Source organism: Danio rerio, chromosome 17, assembly GCF_049306965.1.
Source record: "Danio rerio strain Tuebingen ecotype United States chromosome 17, GRCz12tu, whole genome shotgun sequence".
Lineage (NCBI taxonomy): Eukaryota > Metazoa > Chordata > Actinopteri > Cypriniformes > Danionidae > Danio > Danio rerio.
The window spans coordinates 35,558,031-35,584,075 of NC_133192.1; the positions used below are offsets into that span (position 1 = coordinate 35,558,031).

General features: G+C 36.3%; 2 protein-coding genes across 3 annotated transcripts in view; one reads left to right on the plus strand and one right to left on the minus strand.

The window, feature by feature from the left end:
- LOC137488123 (uncharacterized) overlaps positions 1–26,045 on the minus strand; it is a 590,350-nt gene that overhangs the window by 523,342 nt on the left and 40,963 nt on the right. The window lies entirely within an intron of this gene.
- The window catches only part of fut8a (fucosyltransferase 8a (alpha (1,6) fucosyltransferase)), a 187,294-nt gene that overhangs the window by 131,810 nt on the left and 29,439 nt on the right, over positions 1–26,045 (plus strand). For both annotated transcript variants that reach the window (XM_073927596.1, NM_001361235.1), the window contains 3 exon segments: positions 14,172–14,290; positions 20,249–20,411; positions 24,184–24,298. In XM_073927596.1, the coding sequence (XP_073783697.1) occupies positions 14,172–14,290; positions 20,249–20,411; positions 24,184–24,298 (397 nt within the window).

Here is a 26,045-nt window from a genome sequence, read left to right on the forward strand (position 1 = left end):
TTGGTCTTGGCGGCATAGATGCAGTATGCTATGATGCTGCTGCTTTGATGATTGGTGCAGATCATTTTCTGAGACTTGCTACTGCCAGAATATTTACAGATATACTGTCTGGAATATAACACTGCTGCTGCAAACATAACACAACACAACACAACATAACATAACATACACTCACTGGCCACTTTATTAGGTACACCGAACTAGTACCACGTTGAACCCCCTTTTTGCCTTCAGAACTGCCTTAATCCTTTGTGGCATAATTCAACAATGTACTGGAAATATTCCTCAGAGGTTTTGGTCCATATTGACATGATAGCATCACACAGTTGCTGCAGATTTGTCGGCTGTACATCCATTATAGAAATCTCCTGTTCCATCACATTCTAAAAGTGCTCTATTAGATTAAGATCTGGTGACTGTGAAGGCCATTTCAGTACAGTGAACTCATTGTCATGTTCAAGAAACCAGGCTGAGATGATTCGAGCTTATGACATGGCACATTATCCTACTGGAAGTAGGCATTAGAAGATGGGTACACTGTGGTCATAAAGGGATGCACATGGTCAGCAACAATATTCAGGTAGGCTGTGGCCTTGACACAATGCTCAATTGAAACTAATGGGCCCAAAGCCTGCCAAGAAATATCTCCCACACCATTACACCACCAGCTTGTGTCGTAATTCAACTTCTTATCAATTAGAAATGATCAGACAGGACGTTTTGAATATCAGAAAATAGACTTTATTCTCCATAATAAAGCAGAGAAAGAGCAGAGCAGACCTCATAGCATTCTCCCCCTCTTTCTCTGCTCCTTCTAAAGTCTCTCCTGCTCCTTCTAAAGTCTCTGTGTTTTTTACAATCTTTATACAGGTTATTTTCCACACCCCTAGGTGTCTTGATTTAACTCTTGACCATTTTTGAATAGGTTTCTAGTCTAAGGGGACCTGCTATTCTTGGCTCTCAGCCAGCTTGCTATGGTCAGCGAGACGTCACAGGTCTATGTCATGTCAGCAACTGTTTTGAAACCAAAGTTCTCTCTCCATAGATGCAACTTATGCAAAAGGACTAAGTGTTTACATACATTGTCATGATAGCATAATCACTTGATATTATGTTACTCATTCTAACTTTTCACACATATAGCTTTATACAAGTATTTAAAATATATATAAGGTGTGCTTTACAAATTCAGTTATTCTACACAATCAGTCACTCAGCCTTCTCCTAGTGTTGCTCCTGTGCAGGCATACTCATCTTACACAGACATATCATCGTATTTTAAACACAGGCTGGCATGTTTGCTGCATACATTTTGAGAAGAGAAAATTAACTGCTTTACACTCAGAAAATACTTCACACAGAAAATACTTTACACAGAGATAATAAAATCTTCTTCACTTGAACAGTTCTTGGCTCACAGGAGTGGCACCTGGTGTGGTCTTCTGCTGCTGTAGACTATCCGTGGTTGTAAAGAGTAGTAAGTTGAGTTACTGTTGCCTTTCTATCAGCTAAATCCAGTCTGGCCATTCTCCTCAGACCTCTGGCATCAACAATATCCAGTGAGCGGCTTTTATAGAAATGCCGCTCACTGGATATTTTCTCGTTTCGGACCATTCTCTTTAAACCCTAGATATGGTTGTGTGTGAAAATCTCAGTAGATCAGCAGTTTCTGAAATACTCAGACCAGCCCATCTGGCACCAACAACCATGCCACGTTCAAAGTCACCTCAATCACCTTTCTTCCTCATTCTTATGCTCGGTTTGACCTGAAGCAGATCATCTTGACCATGTCTGCATGCCTAAATGCATTGAGTTGCTGCCATGTGATAGGCAGATTAGAAATTTGCAACATCGAGCAGTTGGACAGGTGTACCTAATAAAGTGGCCGGTGGGTGTATTTCTGTCAACATCTCAAAAAAGTGTTTTATTGTTTTGTTGTGCCATCTGAAACTTTCTTCTTATTTTTATTTTTCAATTACTGTAATGGTACCTGAATAATGTTAGACTTGGAAAACAGTGATAAAACAGTTCATTTGTCTTTTTCTTGAATGTAAATACCTATGCTTGTAGATCGGTTATTAGCTTTCATGCTGATGCATTCCCTTACATCAGTGGCTCGCAAACTTTTTTTATCAAGTACCACCTCAAAAAAAAAAGGTCTCTCCAAGTACCACCAAAATGAGCAGTATTGAAATACAGTAGCATAGTAGGCCCAGTAAAGCAGCTACAACTCTGCACAGTTAAAAAACGTGGCAGATTACCTCAGAACCATAGGCTATATGTCATATTATATACATAATTTTTGATACATTTTGAAATGTGTGTAGCATGTACATGACATATTTCATTCCTCGGCGTACCACTAGAAGGAAGACTGCGTACCACTAGTGTTACACGTACCACAGTTTGAGAACCACTGCCTTACATAATCATCCCAATCAATCTAAAATTTCGAATTCTTTCCAAACAGAGATTTCCAAGTCACATGGTGAAATTGTATTCTTATCGCAAGATATATTGCAGAATAACAAAATATCACAATGTTAGATTTTTCCATATTGTGCAGCCCTACTTGACATGGTCATTCAAAGTGTAACATGGGTCACATTGTGGCATCATCCAGCTCATGTTCAGCACGTCTATATTTGTATCAAACCAGATGTCACACAAAGCGTTGTCCACTTTGTCAGCAATGACTGAAGCGGTTGACTGTCTGTCTGAGTGTTTCTCACTGACAGCTCTTGTCAATCTCACATTTCCTCACAGAAGGTTGAAACCGTAGCCCCCAGCAAGCCGTTGGTACTTTCGCCTGAGTGTGTCAGTTTTTGGCATCATCCTCTTTCCGTTTTCACACTTATTTTCGCTCCGTCTGCGTTGGCGTAAGCCTACTTCGGTACAAGTGTCTCTGCCGGCTGCTACAACATCGCGCAAGATTCCAGCGTCAGCAGAAAACGCAAGGCCTCGTGGGATTTCCATCACACCTCTCTGACAGCAGTTCACAAGCCCTGGTGTGTTTCTAAATGTTTGCCTCGGCTCCTGCTGTGAGTGATGTGGCCTCATTAGCTGATGATTGCTGGTTATGTAATGCCAAACGATGAAGCTCAGGTTTCTGAGGAGTTAAAGAGAACAGATAGAGAAGGGAGGTCAAGTGCCTTTATTTGTTCCTGAATTAGTAAGAAGACCATCTAATGCTTCACACACACACACCAGTGTCCTATCATGGTGGACTGCTCGTGAGTTATTAAAGCTTGTGTCTGGATTGTGTTTGCTGAAGAATACAGGAAAGTGCATCCGCAGCATATTTACTGTAACTTCGGTATGTGACCTATTTATGTGTGAAAGTGCAAATTAAGTTGCAAATAATTTAGACAAAGGATAAAGTGGAATAAATAGGAGAGCTGGTACTGATTACATCGACAGAAGCAGAGGCATTCACAATTGCAGTACTGTTCAAAATGCTTGGTTCAGTACACACTTTTATATCATTTATGTAATGAAAGGAAGCATTACGTTGATAAAAATATGACATAAAATTTAAATGAATATTTTCTTGAATAAACGATGTTCTCTTAAAATTGAAACTGTGAGAGAGAGTAATGCCTGCTTTGTCATTAAAGGTTTTAGCAACATAACTGTACACTACGTGACTAAAGTCTTATCGTTGATCCCAGTTGTAAGAGCTACTAATAATAATTTGACTTCTAGGTGATCATTTGGAAAAGTGGCAGAAGGTAGATTTTTCAGATGAATCATCTGTTGAACTGCATCCCAATCATCACAAATACTGCTGAAGGCCTAAAAAAACTATTTGAACTTGTATGAAATCTAAATTCTCATAGAAATCAGTCAAGTTTGGTGAAGGAAAAAATCATGATTTGGGTTAAAAGTCAGTATGGGGGCGTGCAAGAGTGGATGGCAATATCAACAACCTAAGGTATCAAGACATTTTTGACGCCCATTACATTACAAACCACAGGAGAGGACACATTCTTTGGCAGGATAGCACTCCTGCATACTCCAGCCTCCACATCAAAGTTCCTGAAAGCAAAGAAAGTCAAGGTGCTCCAGGATTGGCCAGCCCAGTCACCAGACATGAACATTATTGAGCATGTCTGAGGTAAGATGAAGGAGAGGCATTGAAGATGAATCCAAAGCATCTTGATGAATTTTGAACACTTTCTTTGCCGTTCCAGATGACTTTATAAATAAGTTATTTGAGTCATTGCAGAGATGAATGGATGCAGTCGTCCAAGCTCATGGGAGTTATACCCAATATTCATTCTTTTCCCACTGCACAATGACTTTATATTCTATACTGTACATTATTTCTGTTAAGTGACAAGACTTTTGTCTAAGCAAAGTCAGACCTTACTGTCCTAATTAAATTATTAAGGCATGATCTTATTTTATTTCGGTAAACATGAAATCTAGAAGCCTTTGCCTTTTATATTAGCCTCTTCTGATACCAAAGGATCAACTAGAAGTTAAAGTTATTATTTGTTGCTTCTAAAACTTGGATAGGCGACAAGACTTTTTTCAGATAGTGTAATTTGCATTAGCAAATGGATGACTTCAAAAAATAAATATAGGTGCACATATTCCAGACTTTTGAGCATGTGAGATTCAACTAGATTGATTTTTGGCTCCTGTGTTTCAAAATGTGTCATAAAATGTCATTATGCAGCGCAAGTATGTCAGTTTGCACACAATTGCAAAAACCATAGTTTCAAAAAATGATAGACAGTGAGTCTCCATTTCATTCCACTTCACAAAAGCAAATTTCCCAAGCCAAAGTCCATGCACTAGTGATCAGCCATCAGGGGGAGATCAAAATGTTTTGGCTTTATTTTACAGTACAGTTAGCATAAATGATCTTCTGTTATGCTCGCTTTTTAATCATGACAGATCACAACTGCTTCACTAGACGTAGGCCTTGTCCCAAATGGCACACTTCATACAGACTTACAATGGCTGCAGCATCCACATGTCCGTTAAGTCCGCAAGAATATAGTGTGTCCATTCATCATTTTAACTCTCAGAAGGGTGCTTGCAATGCACTTTTTACAGCTTCCATGCTCCCTTGGTACACACTTCCTCTGAGACTGCAGTGAAGCGTGCTCAATGCTGACTTCAACCCAACAGTTGACTAACTTACTATAGGCAAGATTTTTACTAGGAATACATTTACAGCACTAGCAAGCCACAAGCTACATTCTTGTTGTTTCCTACAGTCATACTACTTATTACAGGGAAAGTAAGCAATTATGGGGGCAAAAAAGATATTGATTTTATATTAAACTTTAATAATTAAAATCATGTTGTGACCAATCAGAGCCAAGTAGTTCAGTGAGCCGTGTAAAAAAGATATATTACCATTTGAAGTAATTTACTTTTTAGTTTATTCCCTTTTTCTTTCTTGCTCTAATGCTGAGTTTAGACTGCTTGATTTCAGCTGATTTTAAAGAAATTGCAGACTAATGCCTGAAATCACAGGCATATCGGGGCTCGTTCACGTGAGTAACAATCACATAGTGTGAACTATCAAAGACAAGAACTGAGAGAATCTCAGATGTGTTCTGATTGAAAATAACATCGGCGATCACCTACAGCCAATGAGAGAGCAGCATTCACTAGTATGGGTATCTGCAAGCCAGTGGTAGGTTGGGGGAGATGTTCAAAGTGCTTTTTTTCAGTCTATTTGGACCCAAGAAATTGAGTAAAAAATAGTGTACATTTGGCAGAAGCACCCATGTCTGTTTGGTGTGTCATCTGAGCAATATCACAACTGGGTCGAAATAAAAAAAATTAAAAAAAAGTTGAGGGGAAATTGCTAATTCCCTTCTAATTAAGTTCAGTATTGCCAAAGTACTTCAAATATGTAACCATCCAATAAAAATAATGATAATAATAAAATAAAATATACTAATACAGATAAATAAATATAACAATTATAATAATAATAAAAAGTTAAATTATTTAATAATAATTCAAGTGAGCAAAATAAGTGCTTTCTAGCCCACTAAAGGCTTCTTTCTCATTATGTAGTTAATAACAAAAGATATATTGTATGACCTAGTGTTGTTTCCATGTCACTTCTTGTGTGTGTTTGGTTGTTAGATGTAGTTTGCGAACCAAGACAAAGTTGTCAGCTATTCTTCCTATTTTAAAGTCATGCAGTGTGAAACCCTCTGTTGCTGATCCATCTTGCAGTGTAAACAAAGCAGCGATGAAATGCTACCCAGATAGTCATGCAGTGTGAAAACATCTATGACGTGACTAATTTGAAAATTGCGCAGTCTGAACTCAGCATAAGTCTACATATTATAATAAAAATGACAACATTATTAAGATTAAAAACAAATCATAATAATATTTTAAAATGCAAACTTAAGTAAAGCATGATTTAGGCAAAGAAATCGAATTGGAATATCATTTAACAAAATTGTCCTTTACAGTTGAAGTCAGAATAATCAAACCCCGTGAATTGTTAGCCCCCCTGTTTATTTTTTCCCCCAATTACTTTTTAATGGAGAGAAGATTTTTTTCAACACATTTCTAAACAATCGTTTTGATGACTCATTTGTAATAACTGATTATTTTATCTTTGCCATGATGACAGTAAATAATCGTTTTCAAGACACTTCTATACAGCTTAAAGTGACATTTAAAGGCTTAACTAGGTTCATTAGGCAAGTTTAGGGCAATTAGGCAAGTTATAGTATAACGATGGTTTGTTCTGTAAACTATCAAAAAATACAGCTTAAATGAGCAAATAATTTTGACCTTAAAAGGGTTTTTAAAAATTTTTTAAACAAATAAGACTTTCTTCTGAAGAAAGAATATTATCAGACATACTGGTAAAATGTCCTTCCTCTGTTATACATCATTTGGGAAATATTCAAAGAAGAAAAAACAATTCAAAGGGCGGCTAATAATTCTTACTTTAACTATAGTACAAACATAAAATGGAATCTATGAAGAGGTGGTAGTAAAGGAGGATGTTTACCTTATAAATATATTAAGTGTGGCAAGCAAGAAGAGTATTACCACATACTGGTATAAGAATGACACCCCCTGTCCCTGGGGTGGTACCTTTACAAAAGGTACATATTTGTAACTAAAAGGGCCATATTAATAACTCAAGGGTACATATTGGTACCTTAAAAGTACAAAAGTGTTCCTCTCAAAATATGTATTAATATAGGTGCTGTTGTAGGTACTAACACTTTTGAGGTACGAATATGGACACTTTAAGTATAAAAGTGTACCTTTTGAAAAAGTACCACCCCAGTGACAGTGTATCTCTGGCTCTGGATGGCCAGTCCTCCACTACACCTTGGTCCTGCATTAATTTCAAAGTGCTACCCAGTACTAAAATAGCGGCTCTATTGACACATTCCTTTCAATAGACAACAAAAGGGTATGCGACTTCTAATGTAAATATCTATGTTTGTTTATTATTTCGTGCAATACGGTAACATTTTATATTTTTAAATGTAAAATGTTCTGTTGTTAAATTTAAAAAAATTCTCTATAAAAATTAAGTAATAAAAAAAAATAAAAGCTTAACCAAACTCTAAAGTTTGCATCTTTCTCACGATCGTTTATTTAACCCACAGACCCACTCTCTCACACACAAACCTCATCCTGCTGATTTTCTTTCTCACTCTCTTCTCATTTCATCCTTGACCAGCCAAGAATGGCATAAATGTTTGACGTTGCAATTTTTGACGTTGCAGCATCTCTCCTCATTCTCAGTTTCCGTCTCTGTTTTCCCATTGACAGGCATCCATATGACCATTTGCATCCAGGGGTCCGTTCTTCGTACCTCGCTTAAATGATCTAAGATGATTTGGCAGATCCTGGATCTTTTAATCTTGATAACTGATCTCTCGCTAATTTGGTTCTTCAAACAAGTTTGCGAATCAGATTAGAATGTCTGGATAAACTGATCTGAGATCGCTGAAGGACAGATCTATCGATCCTCGAAATCATGATCAGCAATGCAACGATTGGCTGACGGCACAGCAGCGTAATGACATCATCTGATTAATATTCAATTATCCATGTGAGCAAAATGACATCAAATTAGCAGTAAACGGCTTGTTAAATATGACACGCAATAACCTTCCACATTTGTTGTGAGCTGCAATTTCCACTTTCATGTGTCAAGTGTATTCATCATGTATTTCAATGCAAATCAGTGTATTTAGTTCCACATTTAGAAAATATTTTCTTTATTATAGTAGCCGTTTTTTAATCGGCGTAAAGAATAACTGGTTGTTTACAAAAGTATTTTCATATTGGTAAAGGCAGCTGCAACTTTTGTGAAGCATCAAATCACCAGCATATAAACTCTCAAGTTTATGACTGCATAAATGTATTATTGCTTTAAAAAGTCACATATTGTGCATTTTTATTATACACAATTTGTACTAAAGCGATCTAAAAAGTTCATATCAATAAGTTTTCTCCGTGCACCACCAGGTGGCAGTTGTACTTTCATTTCGAGGGTGCAGATTGCATGTTTAATTAATATGTATAACTTAATTAATTTTATTAATGACTATAACTTTATATATATAGTTTAAAAAATATGTACCATTTTCTCAAGTGTATATAACTACTACTGTAAGAAAATATCAGAATTCGGAACATACTTTCTGTATTATCTTTGCTTGAACTGAGCCGATCTAATCCTGTTTATATAAATTGAACCTGCTCCCGATCAGGTTTGACCTAGCAGAACTGTTGCTATGACAACAACTCTCGGATCAGCTTTGAAGAACGAAACGATCCTGGATCGTGTCAAATCGTCAACATCCAAATCCAGCTAATTGAGTAATCCACGTACGAAGAACGGACCCCAGGTGAAATAGGAATGCCTTGTTTACCATTTCAAAACCCTACGCACGCCTTCCCATAAATACATTTCCATCCGTCTCTCCTCAGATAAGACTTCTGGAGGCCTATCCTCATTTTTTTCTCCCTCTCTTTCTCCCTATCGCTGTGTGTCTCTCTCTCTTTTTCAGGTGAGGCGGTTTTTCACAATGCTTTCTATTCACGTCAAACACATTTCGAATACAGCTCAGATTTCCTCTACAAACCCACTGCAAGGACGCAGAGCTGTGCATGAAAAAGAGGAGCACCAGCTCTGCGATATTATCCCCCTTCTTTATTGTAAGCCTAAAAAACATGTCCACTAAGACAGCGTATGTACGCCAAACGTCAATATGCGACAAAACCACTTTGTTTCTATTATAGTTAAGTGAGCTGTCTACGTTAAATGCGCAGCCACTTTGTAACATGCCAGCTTTACTTCTATTTTTCATGTCCTGCACAGCCACTTCAGACTCTTTTTGTTTTGCTTGTCATTTTTTTGCTGCTGAAAGAAAATGATTTCATGTACAAACCAGAGCGCATGTGCGGTCACACAATTTATTGAAACAAATACAGATTCACTTTTAAAACGGGAATGTCTGGAATAGCATGGATCTATCTATCTATCTATCTATCTATCTATCTATCTATCTATCTTTCTATCTATCTATCTATCTATCTATCTATCTGTGTCTGTCTGTCTGTCTGTCTGTCTGTCTGTCTATCTATCTATCTATCTATCTATCTATCTATCTATCTATCTGTCTGTCTGTCTGTCTGTCTGTCTATCTATCTGTCATCTGTCTATCTATCTGTCTGTCTATCTATCTATCTATCTATCTATCTATCTATCTATCTATCTATCTATCTATCTATCTATCTATCTATCTGTCTGTCTGTCTGTCTGTCTGTCTGTCTGTCTGTCTGTCTGTCTATCTATCTATCATCTGTCTATCTATCTGTCTGTCATCTGTCTATCTGTATGTCTGTCTGTCTGTCTGTCTGTCTGTCTGTCTGTCTGTCTGTCTGTCTGTCTGCCCGCCTGTCTGTCTGTCTATCTATCTATTTATCTATCTATATATCTATCTATCTATCTATCTATCTATCTATCTATCTATCTATCTATCTATCTATCTATCTATCTATCTACATACACTCAGAAAAAAATACAAAAGCTGTCACTGAAGTTTCCTTTTGTACTTTACTGGTGTATAATGCACTCTCAGAAAAAAAAACACACGGTGGTACAAATAATGTTCCTTGGGGAACAATTTTGTACCTTTGTAAAAATTGTACCTTTTATGGTACAGAAAAGGGCTCTTATGATACTGTTCTGTGCCTTTTATGGTACAACTGAAATTGAGGTACACAATTGTTCTCATATAAAAGTACAAAAGTGTTGAACAACTTCTTTTTTTTATTACATTATCTATGAAAATAAATATTACAGGAAAGGCAAAGTGATTTTATGAATAATTTTTATATTACAGTTTTTCTCCATTCGTTTGGTGCATTTCTTGAAACAGAAATTACATTCTTAAAATTCTAAGATCATTTGGCAAAACTGTGTTACAGTTTAGCACAACACTATAGCTCACTTGCAAAAACTCATATCTTTCCAAAAACAGTTGACTCATGCATCAAAACTAAATTCTGTCCCCATATAAAAAGTCATTGCCACAAAAATGGCAAATATTCTTCTCAATTGCTTTGGATTATTTCTTTAAACAGACATTCTCAACACTCTTGGTGCTTTTGCCAAAGTAATGTGGATGGTTCAGCACAACATCATAGTTCACCTGCAACAGCTCGTACCGTTCCCAAAACAGTTCACTTCTGTGTCAAAACTAAATTTCCTTCTCATTTAAACAGTCAGAGCCCCCCAAATGCTTTGTCCCTTTAGCATTGTGTAAGCACTGCAAGTCAAAATGTTTAGATGTTTTGTCACTATGGCAAAGAACCACTAAAATATCCCACATGTCCACCTTACAGTCTTATCCCAGTCCTTTATTGACAATGGTTACTGTACTGCTTTTGTCTAGCTAACAGAATACAATTGTGTATAGAACTGAAAAAAAAAAAATAGGATTTTAGTTTAAGAGGAGCCTCCAAGGTTTGACGTCACACATTGCATAAGGAAATTGTAACCATTATCAGTCACACACAAAGTAATTTCCATACATCAGAATGAAACAAAACATACTGTAATATAAACACACAAACAAAAAAAACATTGCAAATTATATGCAGCTTACAGCGGTGGTCATCTGACGTGTGAAATCCCTCCTTTGTTTGTCAAGATCTAGTTTCACCTGACTTTGTTGATGTAATACAGTTTTTCTTGTTTGCTTTGACCTAGTTAAAAAAAACTAGATTCAACTTCATTTTCATTATCACTATCCCAGCAGAGCAAAAGACAGGTCTTGCAAATGTGTAAACCATTTCTCATTGGATTGACACATTTTTCCCACCATTTTCCAAAACTCTAATTGTTTTAGCTATGGTAACCAAACAGAAACCATCTATTCCTAACAATTAGAAACTACCAAGATCAGTATGAATTCACTGAAGCACCGGTTTGACACTCTCACACAAATCTTCATTTACCAATCAGTCTGCAAACATTGAAAATGGTGGAAGGTCTGTGTTGTTCTGTGTCAGCATGGATGGAGGATGTCAATAGTGGCTATATGCCATACTCCCAAAAGATTTGACTGTTTATTGGTTTACATGTGTTTTCTCATTTATTTACAGTATTTAATTACTTTTGTCGTTTTTTTATTATTTGTTTACAGTATTTCAGTTTTCAGCAACAGTTTGAAAAAAAATGTCATGAATTCAAAATAAATTTAATCAAAGCATATGTAACGAAGTGGCTGACACAGAGGGATCCATTTGCAGTAATTTTATTAAACACAGTTTAATAAACAATAGCACACAGATGTTGTGCGTGCGCAAACTCACATCAAACACAGTAGTATGTAATCGTTGGGCTGGCGGCAGGTGATGAGTAACATGATGAGTATCAGGGATGAGTATGCAGGCATGGGTAAGAGGCAGGTGGCTAGTATCAGAGTCGATAAGCAGGCTAGAGTTCAAAGGCTGGTGGCTAGGATCAAAGTCGGGATTCAGGCTGAAGTACAAGGTAGGCGGCAGGCTAGACTGGGTCAGTAAACGAAGCAGGATCGCAAGGATGAGAACGCTCAGTAGTGTTAGCCGGGGCAGAACAAGACTTCGCAATGAGGCTGTGTGTGTGTGCTGCTTATAAGTGTGTGGAGAGTGATTACTGGATGCGCTTCAGGTGTGTCGGCAATCAGTGTAAGTGGATGACGTAATGTCAATAGTCCGGTGATGGTGACCTCTGCTGGTCAGCGAGGGGAATGACTGGGACCGAGTCGGTGACACCTCCACTCTTTCTGCAACAAGCTAGTCATTTATCTACCTAACTTAATCTTACTTATCAAACAAACCATTGATTCACTAGCTTCTCTGAATGGTATTAGAGTAGTAGAATATAGCCGAAGGTGGATATACAGTATAGAGTTTTGCAAAAAAAAAAAAAAAGTTATGTTATGTTATGTTGTGCGCGTTCTGGCCAAATCTGACTCAGAATCCTGTTGTTATTAATCAAACTTTGTATATACTATTCCATATACTTATGATGTATTGTTTTTAACCAATTTAAGATGTTTGACAATGTTAAGATAAATATGTTGCATTTTGGCTTGGTTTTTGACTTATTTATGAGCTATTTATGGACATAAAGTTAAATAAAAATATCCTGGATTTGTAAATATTGTGTCTGGCCTTCACTGAGCTCAAGAAATAGTTTAATGTATAAACATTGTGACTTAACTTGACTGTTGATGTCTTAAATGATAATGTCAAATAGCCGACATTTCTCAAAATGAATATATCTCGTTTTGCTACGAATGTCTTCGAATATATTTCATATTTCTAAAGTTGCTGTTGTAATTCATACATAAAACAAAAATGTATTGAAAACATGAAGAAATGATTTGTAAACAAAACATGAAAAGACCAGACAACAGCTGAAATCTCCCAGCAGTTAGAAAACAAATCTGCTCCTTGTCAGTGTAAATTAGTGTAAAATAATATCAGCTGTATTTAATATCAATCCCAACACCTACATTAGCAGGATGATGAAAGAGGCGTCTTGAAGCTGTCATTATTAAATAAGGCTTTTATACAATTCAATAGTTCAGTTCCTTCTCCTCGTGTCTCCATATACAGTATATATTTAATATCTTTTACTCATTTGGGTTTATATTCAGCTTTTAAATGATGTATATTTTTAGTAGGGGATTGAAATGTTTTAAATCCACCAACTTTCAAAACACAATTATTTAATTTATTTATGTTTTTTTTTTTTAAAGATGGATAACTTTTAAATATATTTTAACCAATTAAATAGAGAATTTGGATACTGACTATTGTTAATAAATGAATATGTTTTTGTGTGTGTGTGTGTGTGTGTGTGTGTGTGTGTGTGTGTGTGTGTGTGTGTGTGTGTACTTTGGAGGTTTGGGGGTACTTTGGGGTCTTTTCTTTTTTATTTCTTTTGTATGGAACGGCAATCGTAGGCCTCATTAATCCACTAATAAGCAGAACAGTGTTCATGTATGAAGGAGAGATCTTGTCCACTAGAGGCTAGATAAATAGAACAGTAAAACCCCTTGTATTTTCTGTAGTCATTCAGCTAGTACTAAATGAAGAGTAACATCTGCTGGCCTTTAGGTAATGTTACTCTGTTCCCCCTGGTGTATGGAAATTATAATTAACTTTATATGAAAGCAAGCAGCTATAAAAGACAGAATCTGCTGGATCTGGAGCACACTAAAGGTAGTCATCTCATAAATGAACTGCATTTGACTGAAGGAGTGCTAGGGAATGATGGAGGTTCAGGTCCTGGGATGTTCGTCAGTAATGAAATTTATAAGATGGAAATGTGTGTGTGGGACGTCGAGAGCACACTCTGGGCAGGCTTCGGTCAACTGTTTGTGTGCCTGTGTTTGATGTATAGCCCCTGCCACCAAATGAATTGCCGGCAGTGCCTGCCGCAACTGATCATTGCATTAAATTGGCACTGGAAGCAAGGAGCAAAGACCCCTGGGAAATTAGCCAGCCACAATTCACCTTGACCCAATAGGCCACACGTTCACTCTCACTCACACTGGTAAAATTGCGCACAAGCGTTAACGCGGGTTGTATGAACATGTCATATTTTCTGGCAAGGGTTGTGCTAATGTGTCCCTCTCTCTGTCCTCCAGGTTACCTGATGGTCAAGCCGATGGTGGTCCGGGAGCTGTGGGTAAATTACGTAACCTTGAAGAACAGCTGATAAGAGCTAAGGAGAAGATCAACTCTTATCGCAGTCTCCCTGCTGATGGTATGTAAATTGATACATATTTATCTAACTGAAGGGACATTGTAGAGTTTTGTTGTTGTGAAATTGGGATATAAAACTAACTAAACAATTGGGAATTTTTGTTGTATATTGATTAATAAATCTGAAAAAAAAAATGAATTTTGATGTTTTAAGTGAAAAGGTAGAAAAAGAATGTATACTACTACTAAAAATAATAATGATAATAATAATAATTGTAGTAATAGTAATAATAATGGTTTTAGTAATAATAGTAATAATAAAAATAATAATCATTCATTTTCTTGATGGCTTAGTCCCTTTATTAATCCGGGAACACCACGGCGGAATGAACAGCCAATTTATCCACCACGTTTTTACACAGCGGATGCCCTTCCAGCCGCTACCCATCTCTGGGAAACATCCACAAACACTCATTCACACTCATACACTACGGACAATTTTAGGCTACCCAATTCACCTGTACTGAATGTCTTTTGACTATGGGGGAAAACGGAGCACCCGGAGGAAACCCACGCGAACTTCACACAGAAACACCAACTGACCCAGAAGAGGCTCAAACCAGCGACCTTCTTGCTATGAGGCGACAGCACTACCTACTGCGCCACTGCATCGCCCAATAATAATAATAATTACAACAACATCATTAATAATAACAATAATAATAATAATTGTTGTAGTAGTTATAATAGTAGTAATCATATTATTCAAAAAAGGTAATGATTCGCACTCAAGTAATTTCTTCGTACTTTTTTTTTTTTCTTACATTCTACGGGTGATTACCCGATTATTCGGCACACTGCCTTTCTCAGAGTAAAACTTAATGAGTTTGATGGAGGGGTCTTTTGCGGTGCAGTCATTGGTGTACAGGGAGAAGAGCAGTGGGGAGAGAACACATCCCTGGGGGGCACCAGTGCTGATGGTGCGGCTGTCGGATGTGATTTTGCCCATTCTGAATCGCTGTTGTCTGTCAGAAAGCTGGTGATCCATTGACAGACAGAGCTAGGCAGAGGGAGCTGGGTCAGTTTGTATTTGAGCAGTGATGGAACAATGGTGTTAAAGGCAAAACTGAAGTCCACAAAGAGAATCCTTGCGTAGTTCCCTGGTTTGTCCAGATTTTGTAGGGTATAATGCAGTCCCATATTGACTGCATCATCCACAGACCGGTTTTCTCTATAGGCAAACTTTAGGGGGTCCAGCAGGGGTCCAGTGATGTCCTTCAGATATGCCAGCACTAGTCTTTCGAGTGACTTCATGGCTACAGATGTTAAGACAATAATAACTTGTAATATATTCATAATAATAAAAACTTTTATGATAATAACTTGTAATAATGATAACAACTTTAATAATAATAATTAAAAATAATAATAATTAAAAATAATAATAATAATGGTTAAAAATAGTTAATAAGATAATAATAGTTTTAAAATAATATTAATAATAATAACAACTAATAGTAATAATAATTATAGTTATAATAATAGTTAAAAAACAATAACAGTTATTTTAATAATAATAATAATAATTGTAACAATAATAATAATAATAATAATAATTATTATTATTATTATTATTATTATTATTATTATTATAGTAATAATAATTATAATTATAATTTTCCCAGTGATGGTAAGGGCATCCGCTTCTTAAAACATGTGCTGGATAAGTTGGTGGTTCATTCCGCTGTGGTGACCCCTGATTAATGAAGGAACTAAGACAAAAAGAATATGAATGAATGAATGAATGAATAAATGAATGAATATAATAGTAATAATAATAATAATAATAATAATAATAATAATTGTTTTGTAATAATAAAAATATAATAGTGATAATAATGTTGATGATGATCAAAATGATGATAATAATACTAATAATAATAATAATTATTATTATTATTATTATTATTATAAATTATTTATAATTATAATAATAAAATTGAGTAACTTAAAAAATATAACTGAATTATTTATTATTTAATATTATTAAATATATTTACTTTTATTATTTATTTATTTATTTTTACTATTAGAAAATATATTTTAATTTTATTTGTTCAAATATACTCATCCAGTCCAAACCACAATTCTTGAAGAAACCTTTTCCATATTTAGCTTTTTATCCCTTTGGGCATGTTTCTAAACATGCCCAAAGGGAGGTTTTGTCAGATTTAATAAACCTCTGGCTATCCTGAAATTAAAGTAAAAACCACACATACACTCAAACACACATTTGAGTGTGTGGCAGTGTGTGAGCACTGACAGATCATCTTCAGATTGCTGTTAATTCTGAGTGAAGGAAGTATGAAACGTGTCAAATTAATAAGAACATTTTAATATGGATGAAAAGTGTGTGCGTGTGTGTGTGTGTGTGTGTTTGTGCGTGCGCGTGCGTGCGTGCGTGCATGCGTGCGTGCGCGCGTATGTGTGTGTTTGTGTGTGTGTGTGTGTGTGCAGTGAAGGACGTTCGCATCACAACAGGGAGCCTGGATAAATCATCCTCCAGCCACCCTTTGCCTTCTGTCCTCACTGACACACACATATATACAGTGGCCTCGAAAAATCATTAGACTCTTAAGATACACTTAAAAAGAAATGTCATTATATATTTTTCATTTCATATATATTATTTAACTAATGTTTAATACTGTATATGTTCCAGCAGAAGATCCAGAAATGCTGGTTCATTTACGATGCTATTAAGATTTAACCCTGTCCTGAGTCCTCTATAATAACCCTGAACACACGCACACACAAACCTCCATGAGTGGTTTCTAGGTCAGCAGCTCTAATAGTATTGCAGTGAATGATCTTTTGAGAGAAGACACTAGAGGAACATTATACACAGAGGATCACAGCAGTGTGCTGGATTGTCTTACGGCTGCTGATACCCTTATTGAATGACACTGCTTTTTAATCCCAGGCACATCTTTGTTCTCCCTGTTACGCACATACATAAGACACACAAACTACAGGAACTCGCACATACTTTTATATGATCAGCAGGACGCATCAATAATTTAGTGATGTATGCGATACCTGCTGTACACCTCCATTCATGAATGAATACAGTTCCTTGAATGCTGTTTGTTCTGTCTCCAGCTGTGCTGAAATGAGTTTTTTAACCCTCTGGCTCTGTTTGCATGGCAGTCAAAAATGACCCTTTATTTTCTAACTGAAATAGTTCAGTCAAGCTAATGTTGTATATTTTTGTTTAGTACTTTTTTATTATTTTAATGTAAATCTGCTAAACACTTTTTCAGCAAACTGAATAGAAAAAGTTTTAAAACAAATAGGAGTAAATTGAATTTCAAAAAGTATGGCATGTTAGCTCAGTGGTTAGCAATGTCACGTCACGGCAAGGTGTCTTTGGTTTGAGTCCCGACTGGGTCAGTTGGCATTTCTGTGTGGAATTTGCATGTTCTCCCTGTGTGCACGTGGGTTTTCTCCGGGTGCTCCAGGTTCCCCCACAACCCAAAGACATGCGCTATAGTGAATTAAATAAACTAAATTGGCTGTAGTGTATGAGTGTGAATGTGAGTGTGTATGGATGTATCCCAGTACTGGGTTGCCGCTGGAAGGGTATCCAATGTGTTAAACATATGCTGGATAAGTTGGCAGTTCATTCCGCTGCGGTGAGCCCTGATGAATAAAGGGACTAAGACGAAAAAAAAATTAACGAATGAATGAATTTCAAAAAGGGTGAAGCAGTGGCGCAGTAGGTAGTGCTGTCACCTCACAGCAAGAAGGTTGCTGGGTCGCTGGTTCGAGCCTTGGCTCAGTTGGTGTTTCTGTGTGGAGTTTGCATGTTCTTCCTGCGTTCGTGTGGGTTTCCTCTGGGTGTTCCAGTTTCCCCCACAGTCCAAAGACATGCGGTACAGGTGAATTGGGTACACTAAAATGCCCCTAGTGTATGAGTGTGTGTGTGTGTGTGGATGTTTCCCAGGGATGGGTTGTGGCTAAAAGGGCATCCGCTGCGTAAAAACCTGCTGGATAAGTTGGCGCTTTGCTCCGCTGTGGCGATAAAGGGACAAAGGGACTAAGACGACAAGAAAATGAATGAATGATTTTCAAAAATATAAATTATTGTGAATCTATTTTTTTTTTTTCAAATGTGAAAAACATTAATCTGAATATAACCAAATTCAAAGTTGTGTCAAATTTTAGGTAAAAAAAAGTTCAATACTGTAATAGTCATTAGCTAAATGAAATTAGTTTCTCATTCATTTAAAGCGTGTTCATTTTGACCAAGAGAATCTGAATCTCATGTCAATACAATACAGGACAAAGAGGAACCAAACTCAACCAAACTAATGACAAACCAAACCAGACACAGGTGAACATAATAAGTCAATCCAAAAAAAAAAAAAAAAACTACTACAGTATATCAATGAAAACTAGGGCTGCACTGAAAAGAAGATTCTGGGCCAAAACAGAAAAATGTTTCAAGCACTTGGCCCAAAAAAAAAAAAATTTAAATTAAAGTTATGTTCCTATTGGCTTAGTCTCTTTATTAATCTGAGGTCACCACAGCGAAATAAACAGTCAACTTATCCAGCATCTGTCTTATGCAGCGAATGCCCTTTCAGCCGCAACCTAACACTTGGAAACACCCATACACTCTTGCATTCACACACACACACAGACACTACGGCCAATTTAGTCCATTCAATTCACCTATAGCGCATGTCTTTAGACTGTGGAGGAAACTGGAGCACCTGTAGATCCATGTTAACATGGGGAGAACATGCAAACTCTACACAGAAATGCCAACTGACCCAGCTGAGGATTGAACTAGCGACATTCTTGCTGTGAGGCGATCGTGCTACCCACTGCACCATCGCGATGCCCCGTTTTGTTACAAATAGTTGTTATTTTTTGCAAATAATATAATTTTGTACAAATTTTAAATTTTATATTAATAAAAAAACAAATGCCAATAAAACAGACAAATTTACTGACAGTAAAGGGGCGCAATTTTACCAGTGTTACCATGACTGCACAGTAGCAGTATTGTGAGCAGCAGGAACACGTATACTACATAGAAATATCATATCGGCAAATTATTTGAGTGGACTTTTTTTTTTTTTATATATCATTATTAAAATTTTTATATATATATATATATATATATATATATATATATATATATATATATATATATATATATATGCATGTGTGTGTGTGTGTGTGTGTGTGTGTGTATATAAATTATTAATTGTTATATATTTTAATTGTTCTTTTATTTAAAAAACTTGTAGTATATTTTATTCAACACCTCTACTTTAATTTCATCAATGCTGGAATCCTGTTTATACTTTATATTTTGTAAAAAGCATGATAATTGTTTTCAAACACTTTTAATTAACAGAATGTTCAAATAATAGTGTATTATAAAAGTGTTTACTGTCACTAGTTGAAGTAAGTGCATGCTTGTTGAACTCAATTTTATTTTTTTAACTGACTTACTGACCCCAAACCTTTTAACAGTTTTGTTTTAGATTTTTTTTACTCCACTTAGGAAAAAAAGAACAACAAAAACAATAATCATTGGGGAAAAAAGAAGATACATTGTCTATCTGATGACAAGTGAAAAAGGTCGATGAAGTTAACAGCCAATGGCAGTAGGCAGGACATAAACTGATGCTAATTCAATTGTTTTATGTTTGCCTCTTACCTTTATTAGTTGGTAAAACGTACATGTTTACGTTTTGTTATATACTGTATGTATTTGTGTATGCATCTGTATGTATGCAGAGGTTTATATATGTGCATATGTGTGTAAATATATGTATGTATTTGTATGTATATTTGTAAATTGTACTATAGGCTACTTTTATGCATCATGAATTTAGTTGCCTCTGGCGTCAAATAAAGTGTTAACTAACCAACTTTCACATTGTTAGGGATCATCATCTCTGAAATAACTCTTGAATGTTTGTATTATGCATGTGTGCAGGCCCAGGAAAGGATCATGAAGAGTTAAGGAGGAAGGTGGAGAATGGTGTGAGGGAACTGTGGTATTTTGTGCGCAGCGAAGTGAAGAAACTGCCGCTGATGGAGACTGGAGCAATGCATAAACATGTCGACACACTCATGCAGGACCTGGGACATCAGCAGAGGTTACACACACAACACACTGTGTATACATAAGCAATTCACTCATATAGACATTTTGTCCAAGACAGTCATTCATTTTCATTTGACTTACTTCCTTATTCATCAGAGGTCGCCATAGAAGAATGAACCGCCAACTTTTCAGGCTTAGGTTTTATGCAGCAGATGCCCTTCCAGCTGCAACCCAGTACTGGGAAACACTCATACACCCATATCACATTCACACCCACTCATACACTACAGCCAATTTAGCTAATCTAATTGACCTATAGTGCATGTCTTTGGACTGTGGGGAAAATCAGAGCACCCAGAGGAAACCCACACCAACACAGGGAGAACATGCAAACTCCACACAAAAAATGCCAACTGACCTAGCCGGGACTCGAACCAGCGACCTTTTTGCTGTAAGGCGACAGTGATAACCACTGAGCCATCGTGCCACCCTTGTCCAATACAGTGTTTGGTTATAAGTTTAGTTTTTACATTAATATTCCTGGTGCTATGAAGCAAAAATTTCGACATAATATCTCCAGTTTTCAGTGTTACATAATTAATTAGCAATCCTAATATGGTGATTTGGTGGTGAAAGAAGCTTTTCTTACTGCATTATTTAGAACAAGAAATGTTTGACATTGTACATGTCTTTAAAATCACTTTTCATCAAATGAATAAAATCTTGCTAAAAAAAATTAAGAATGCCCTTTTAAACATTCCTAGTATGTCCTTTACATGCCCTAAGCTTTCAGTATAAGTGCTTACATTTTGTATTTATAGTCATCATGTGGGATGGATTTTTAGGAATATATTTTTCCTTTCTGAAGTCCAGATTTTTATAAACATATGAAGCATTTTGTCCACTCATAAATACTTAATAAGTAAATAATTAGATCAATTTCCCACTCTGAACCACTCTGGCTGTTAATTATGGAATTAAATAAACATCAAACACAGCAGCTGCTGTAAAAAAATATATGGAGATGTCATTGCCTAAACATTCAGTTAGTATACATCTGAAATGATTGGCCAGTCTCTCATTTACATCTTTATTACCCCAATAACTCAAATGACTTGAAATAGAATATAATTAAATGAAAAAAGATGAATTAACTACAGCTGCTTTTCATCCTTGTTTTAATTAGCTGAGACGTCAAAACATTTTACTGTACAACAGAATAGATAACTGTTTAATACTTTAAGTCCGGGCATAGTAGAAGAATACTTGGTACTCATGCATGCACACTTCACATCATTTAATCAAATCTTGGTGAAAAATGTAAGATTGTCCTTTAAATTTTTCTTTTAGTGTTTTCTTTACATGCCTTAAGCTTTCGATAAAACAATGTACATGTTGTATTTATGTTCCCCTGTAGAACTGATTTTTAGTACATTATTATTCCTTTTTGGGTTAACATTTGTATAAACCTATACAGACAAATACAGCATTTTGTCTATTAATAAGCTCAATGAAATATTTAGATCAATTTCCCACTCTGAACCACTCTAGCTGTTAATTATGGAATCCAATAAACATCAAACACAACAGCTGCTGTAATAAATACGGAGATGTCATTGCCTAAACATCCAGCTAGTATACATTTGAAATGATTGGCCAGTCCCTTTAGAGTAGTGGTCCCCAACCTTTGGGAGGTAAGTGTGCATAGATTGCTAGGCGACCAGCAACCGTTTTTTCGAGACAGTGGCTGTTTCGAATTCCAAGAGTGCTGAGAATTGACTTGCGTTCTCGTGGAGACCGGTTTTGCCAGGTTACCTATGAAGAACTAACTCGGGAGACGGCGAGAACAAATCTGAAGAATCTGAGAAATGAGATGCTGCGTTCTTCCTGATGGTCACGTGACTTTCACATATTTTTAAGAGTGAATTATTAAAAGGTTTCAGCATTCATACAACGATTTATTGTTTTTCCCCTTTTTAATATATAACATGCACAAAAGCCTTACAAATATATGTTGCACAATATAAATAAATCAACATTTAACATGTTCACTTCAATGTTTACTTTTACCATCTACGTTAGGGAAACTCCTGAGATAAATACGCTTTATCTCTGAACTTTAGTAATAAATGTATATAAAATCCCACCTCCTTTATCCCGTCGCAATGATTTCTGGGACATCCTCTACCAAACACACATCCGCAAACTTTCACCCATCCTCCATTCATGCGGTCTTCAGTTATGCAGTTAAACTTTGGTTGATGATGATGTTACACAAAACATGAGGATGCAAGAATGCTGAAGAACGCATATTGAGAAACGCCAGTCCTCGCTGCAGCCTGCAGCTTGATGACATACTGGACCGGGTCCACTACATAATGAACGATTGTGTACTGTACATCTCCCCCAACCCTAAAACCAACCGTCACAGTAGTATGGGCAATACCTTAGTTTGACTACTACGTATTGAACCTGGTCCAGTATGTCATCATGATTACAGACTGCATCGGATACAGAGACAGAAGAAATTCTGGTTTTCTCAGAGGATGAAGAGCTGACAAAACATTGCTGCAACTCTGACAAGTTTTATTTATGGAAAAAATTTTCAAACGCTGCAGTGTTTGTCTAAGGTAATTACCAAAATGTGTATATTCCATACAAGATATGCTGATTGGTTAGTTCTTGTCACCTCACTTGTGGTGCGCTCGCGGCATACTGAAGATGTTTTTAACTGTGTAGACCTGGAAGGCTTGAGTGCATTATTCCCAGTATGCATGCACAAGCCCCACACCTCCATTTGAAATAACAAACTTGCCATATCTCCACCAGTTGATCTTCTTCTTACACAGACATGCTGGATTCACCTGATTTATTGACAAATGGGTTGCGGATCCATACCTTTGGCAGTTTGTGGGTCCTTCACTGGGCCTTTTCCCCTTTGCAAAGAAACTTTCCAAAGATGTCTGTTTATTACTCAGTTTGCTAGCTTGTAGGTTAAATTTTGGCACTCAATAACCAAGAGAATATGGTCATTTTTCAAAATAAAAGATTTTTCAAAGTAAAAGATGGCTCACTCAAATAATAGATAACACTTATCTAAATAATAATTGATTTTTTTCTGCTGCACGGTACCAGTTAATCCACGGGGGTTGTGGACCACTGCTCTAAAGCTCTCATTTACATCTTCATTACACTAATAACTCAACAGACTTAAAATAGAATATAATTAAATGAAAAAGGATGAATTAACTACAGTCTATTTTCATCCACAATTTAATCAGCAGAGACATCAAAACATTTTATTGTACATGAGAAAAGATGAATAACTGTTGAATACTTTTGAATGCCGGCATAGTAGAAGGTACTCATGGATGCACACTTTACATAATTTATTTTGCACAAGCTCCACTTTCACTTGTCCTAATCATGTGCTACATTTTGTTAAACAGAAGAAAAAAAAACTCCATCTGTAATCTCTTTTAAACAGCTGTAATCTCATGTGGCAGTAATAGCATTACTGGGGTTTAATGGGTGTGCATGTTTAGATCAGTGTGTTCGCTCACACTTCAGAAAAAAGGCACCCTTTTAATGACGAACAGCCGCTAAAAAATAAAAGTCATTACCAGAACGGTGGTAATTGCGTTGTGTATGATTAGCAATGCATGGGCCAAGCCAACTTCAGTTTGTGACTATAAAGCTAATTCAATATTTTGTTACAAAATGCTGTGTAATTAGCCATAATAAATGGGTTTAATTAGCAGAAACACTGTGATATGGTTGTTCTGAATTTTGTTTTACAATGTTTTTTTTTATGTGATCTGTAGGTCAGTCATGACAGACCTTTATCATCTGAGCCAGGCGGATGGGGCTGGAGATTGGAGAGAGAAGGAAGCTAATGAACTCTCTGACCTCGTACAGAACAGAATTATGTATCTACAGGTACTGTAAATCATACTTGCTCAGTAATTTTCTCTTTTTATTTCTGTCTTTAAGAAGGTCCAGATGTACAGGATTTATCAGATTCAATTAGATTCAACTTTATTGTAATTACACATGTAGAGTATTGGATAACGAAATGCATCTATCATCTAACCAGAGTCCAAATAGCAGTATTTGCAGCAAGAATAAGTGAACTAAAGTCAAGAAAGGTTTTGCCTATGCTCAAAATTGGTCCTCTGCTTTAAACTCATCTAAGTGCACTTTTTTTGAGACAGGGTATTAAAGATGGAGACAACGCGGTTCATTCAAACCCCATGTTCAAATGCTGCCAGAACCAAGAAGTGAACCACTCAAAGTCCAAATAATAAATATAGTATGTTACAATATACAGATAGAGCTAGTATTATGGATACGAATAAGGTCCATTTATAACTTCTAAGGTTTTACAATAAAATACATAATATACAGATGTACTTACTATAGACTTATAATACAATTTCATTCATTCATTCATTATTTTTCGGCTTAGTCTCTTTATTAACCCGGGGTCGCCACAGCAGAATGAACCACCAACTTATCCAGCAATTTTTTAAGCAGCGGATGCCCTTCCAGCCACAACCCATCTCTGGGAAACATCCACACACACACTACGGACAATTTAGCCTACCCAATTCACCTGTACCGCATGTCTTTGGACAGTAGGGGAAACAGGAGCACCCATAGGAAACCCACACGAACGCAGGGAGAACATGCAAACTCCACACAGAGCCGAGGCTTGAACCTGCAACACATCGACCTTCTTGCTGTGAGGCGAACGTGCTACCCACTCCACCACTGCGTCGCCCTATAATATAATTTAAATTAGACAATCGACGTATGTGCACTTTGGCAGAAAAATATACGATGACATTTTCAGTAGTTTGACTTTAGTCTTTGATGACATTAATGACAACTCTATCATCAAAAAGTTTGCCTTAATCTAGACACCTGGAGAGCAAAACCTCCACAGAACTTGAGTACATATACCTGTCAATTTTCAATTCATTTTGAGCCACATATGCAGATCACCTCTCAAACGAAGGTTTTTAAAATAGTTTTATATGCAGCTTTAGGCAAACAATGCTGTAATTATGAGTGTATTGCAATAGCCATTTTCTTATAAATAGATTTCTATGGGAAAACACTAAATTTGAAAACACTGAAAAAAACTGAATCTGTTTACATTTATATGATTTGCATATTCAGTGAATTTTCAATGTTTTACTACTTTAATACTTAACGCATCGGTGTCGAAAACTCACCCCTGGTGGACTACTGTCCTGCAGAGTTTAGCTCTAACCTAAACAACTAAACCACTTTTACATAAAGTTGGGCATTGATAAAAATGTATATCTTCATGTGAAAATTATAAAAATAGTAGACAGAGAATTTTTTTTGGTATGAATAAAATGTCTGACCTGATTCATTACAAAATGAAAATCAAATCAAGTATTATTGTCTTTTATTAAAATGTATGCATTCGAAATCTAATAAAGGCTCCCGGAGGAGTGTTAGACACTTGAAGGGGTCAATCTCCCTAAAAATAGAAAATTTTAATTGAACCAATTGAAATTTTAATTACAGAAGACTCTTTGATGATTCATAAAAGGACCTACTGGCACGTTAAGAGTCAAAAACACTTTTACAGTAAAACAATAAGAAGGCAGTTAACTGACAATGGAGTGAGATGTGCAGCTTTATAAAATAG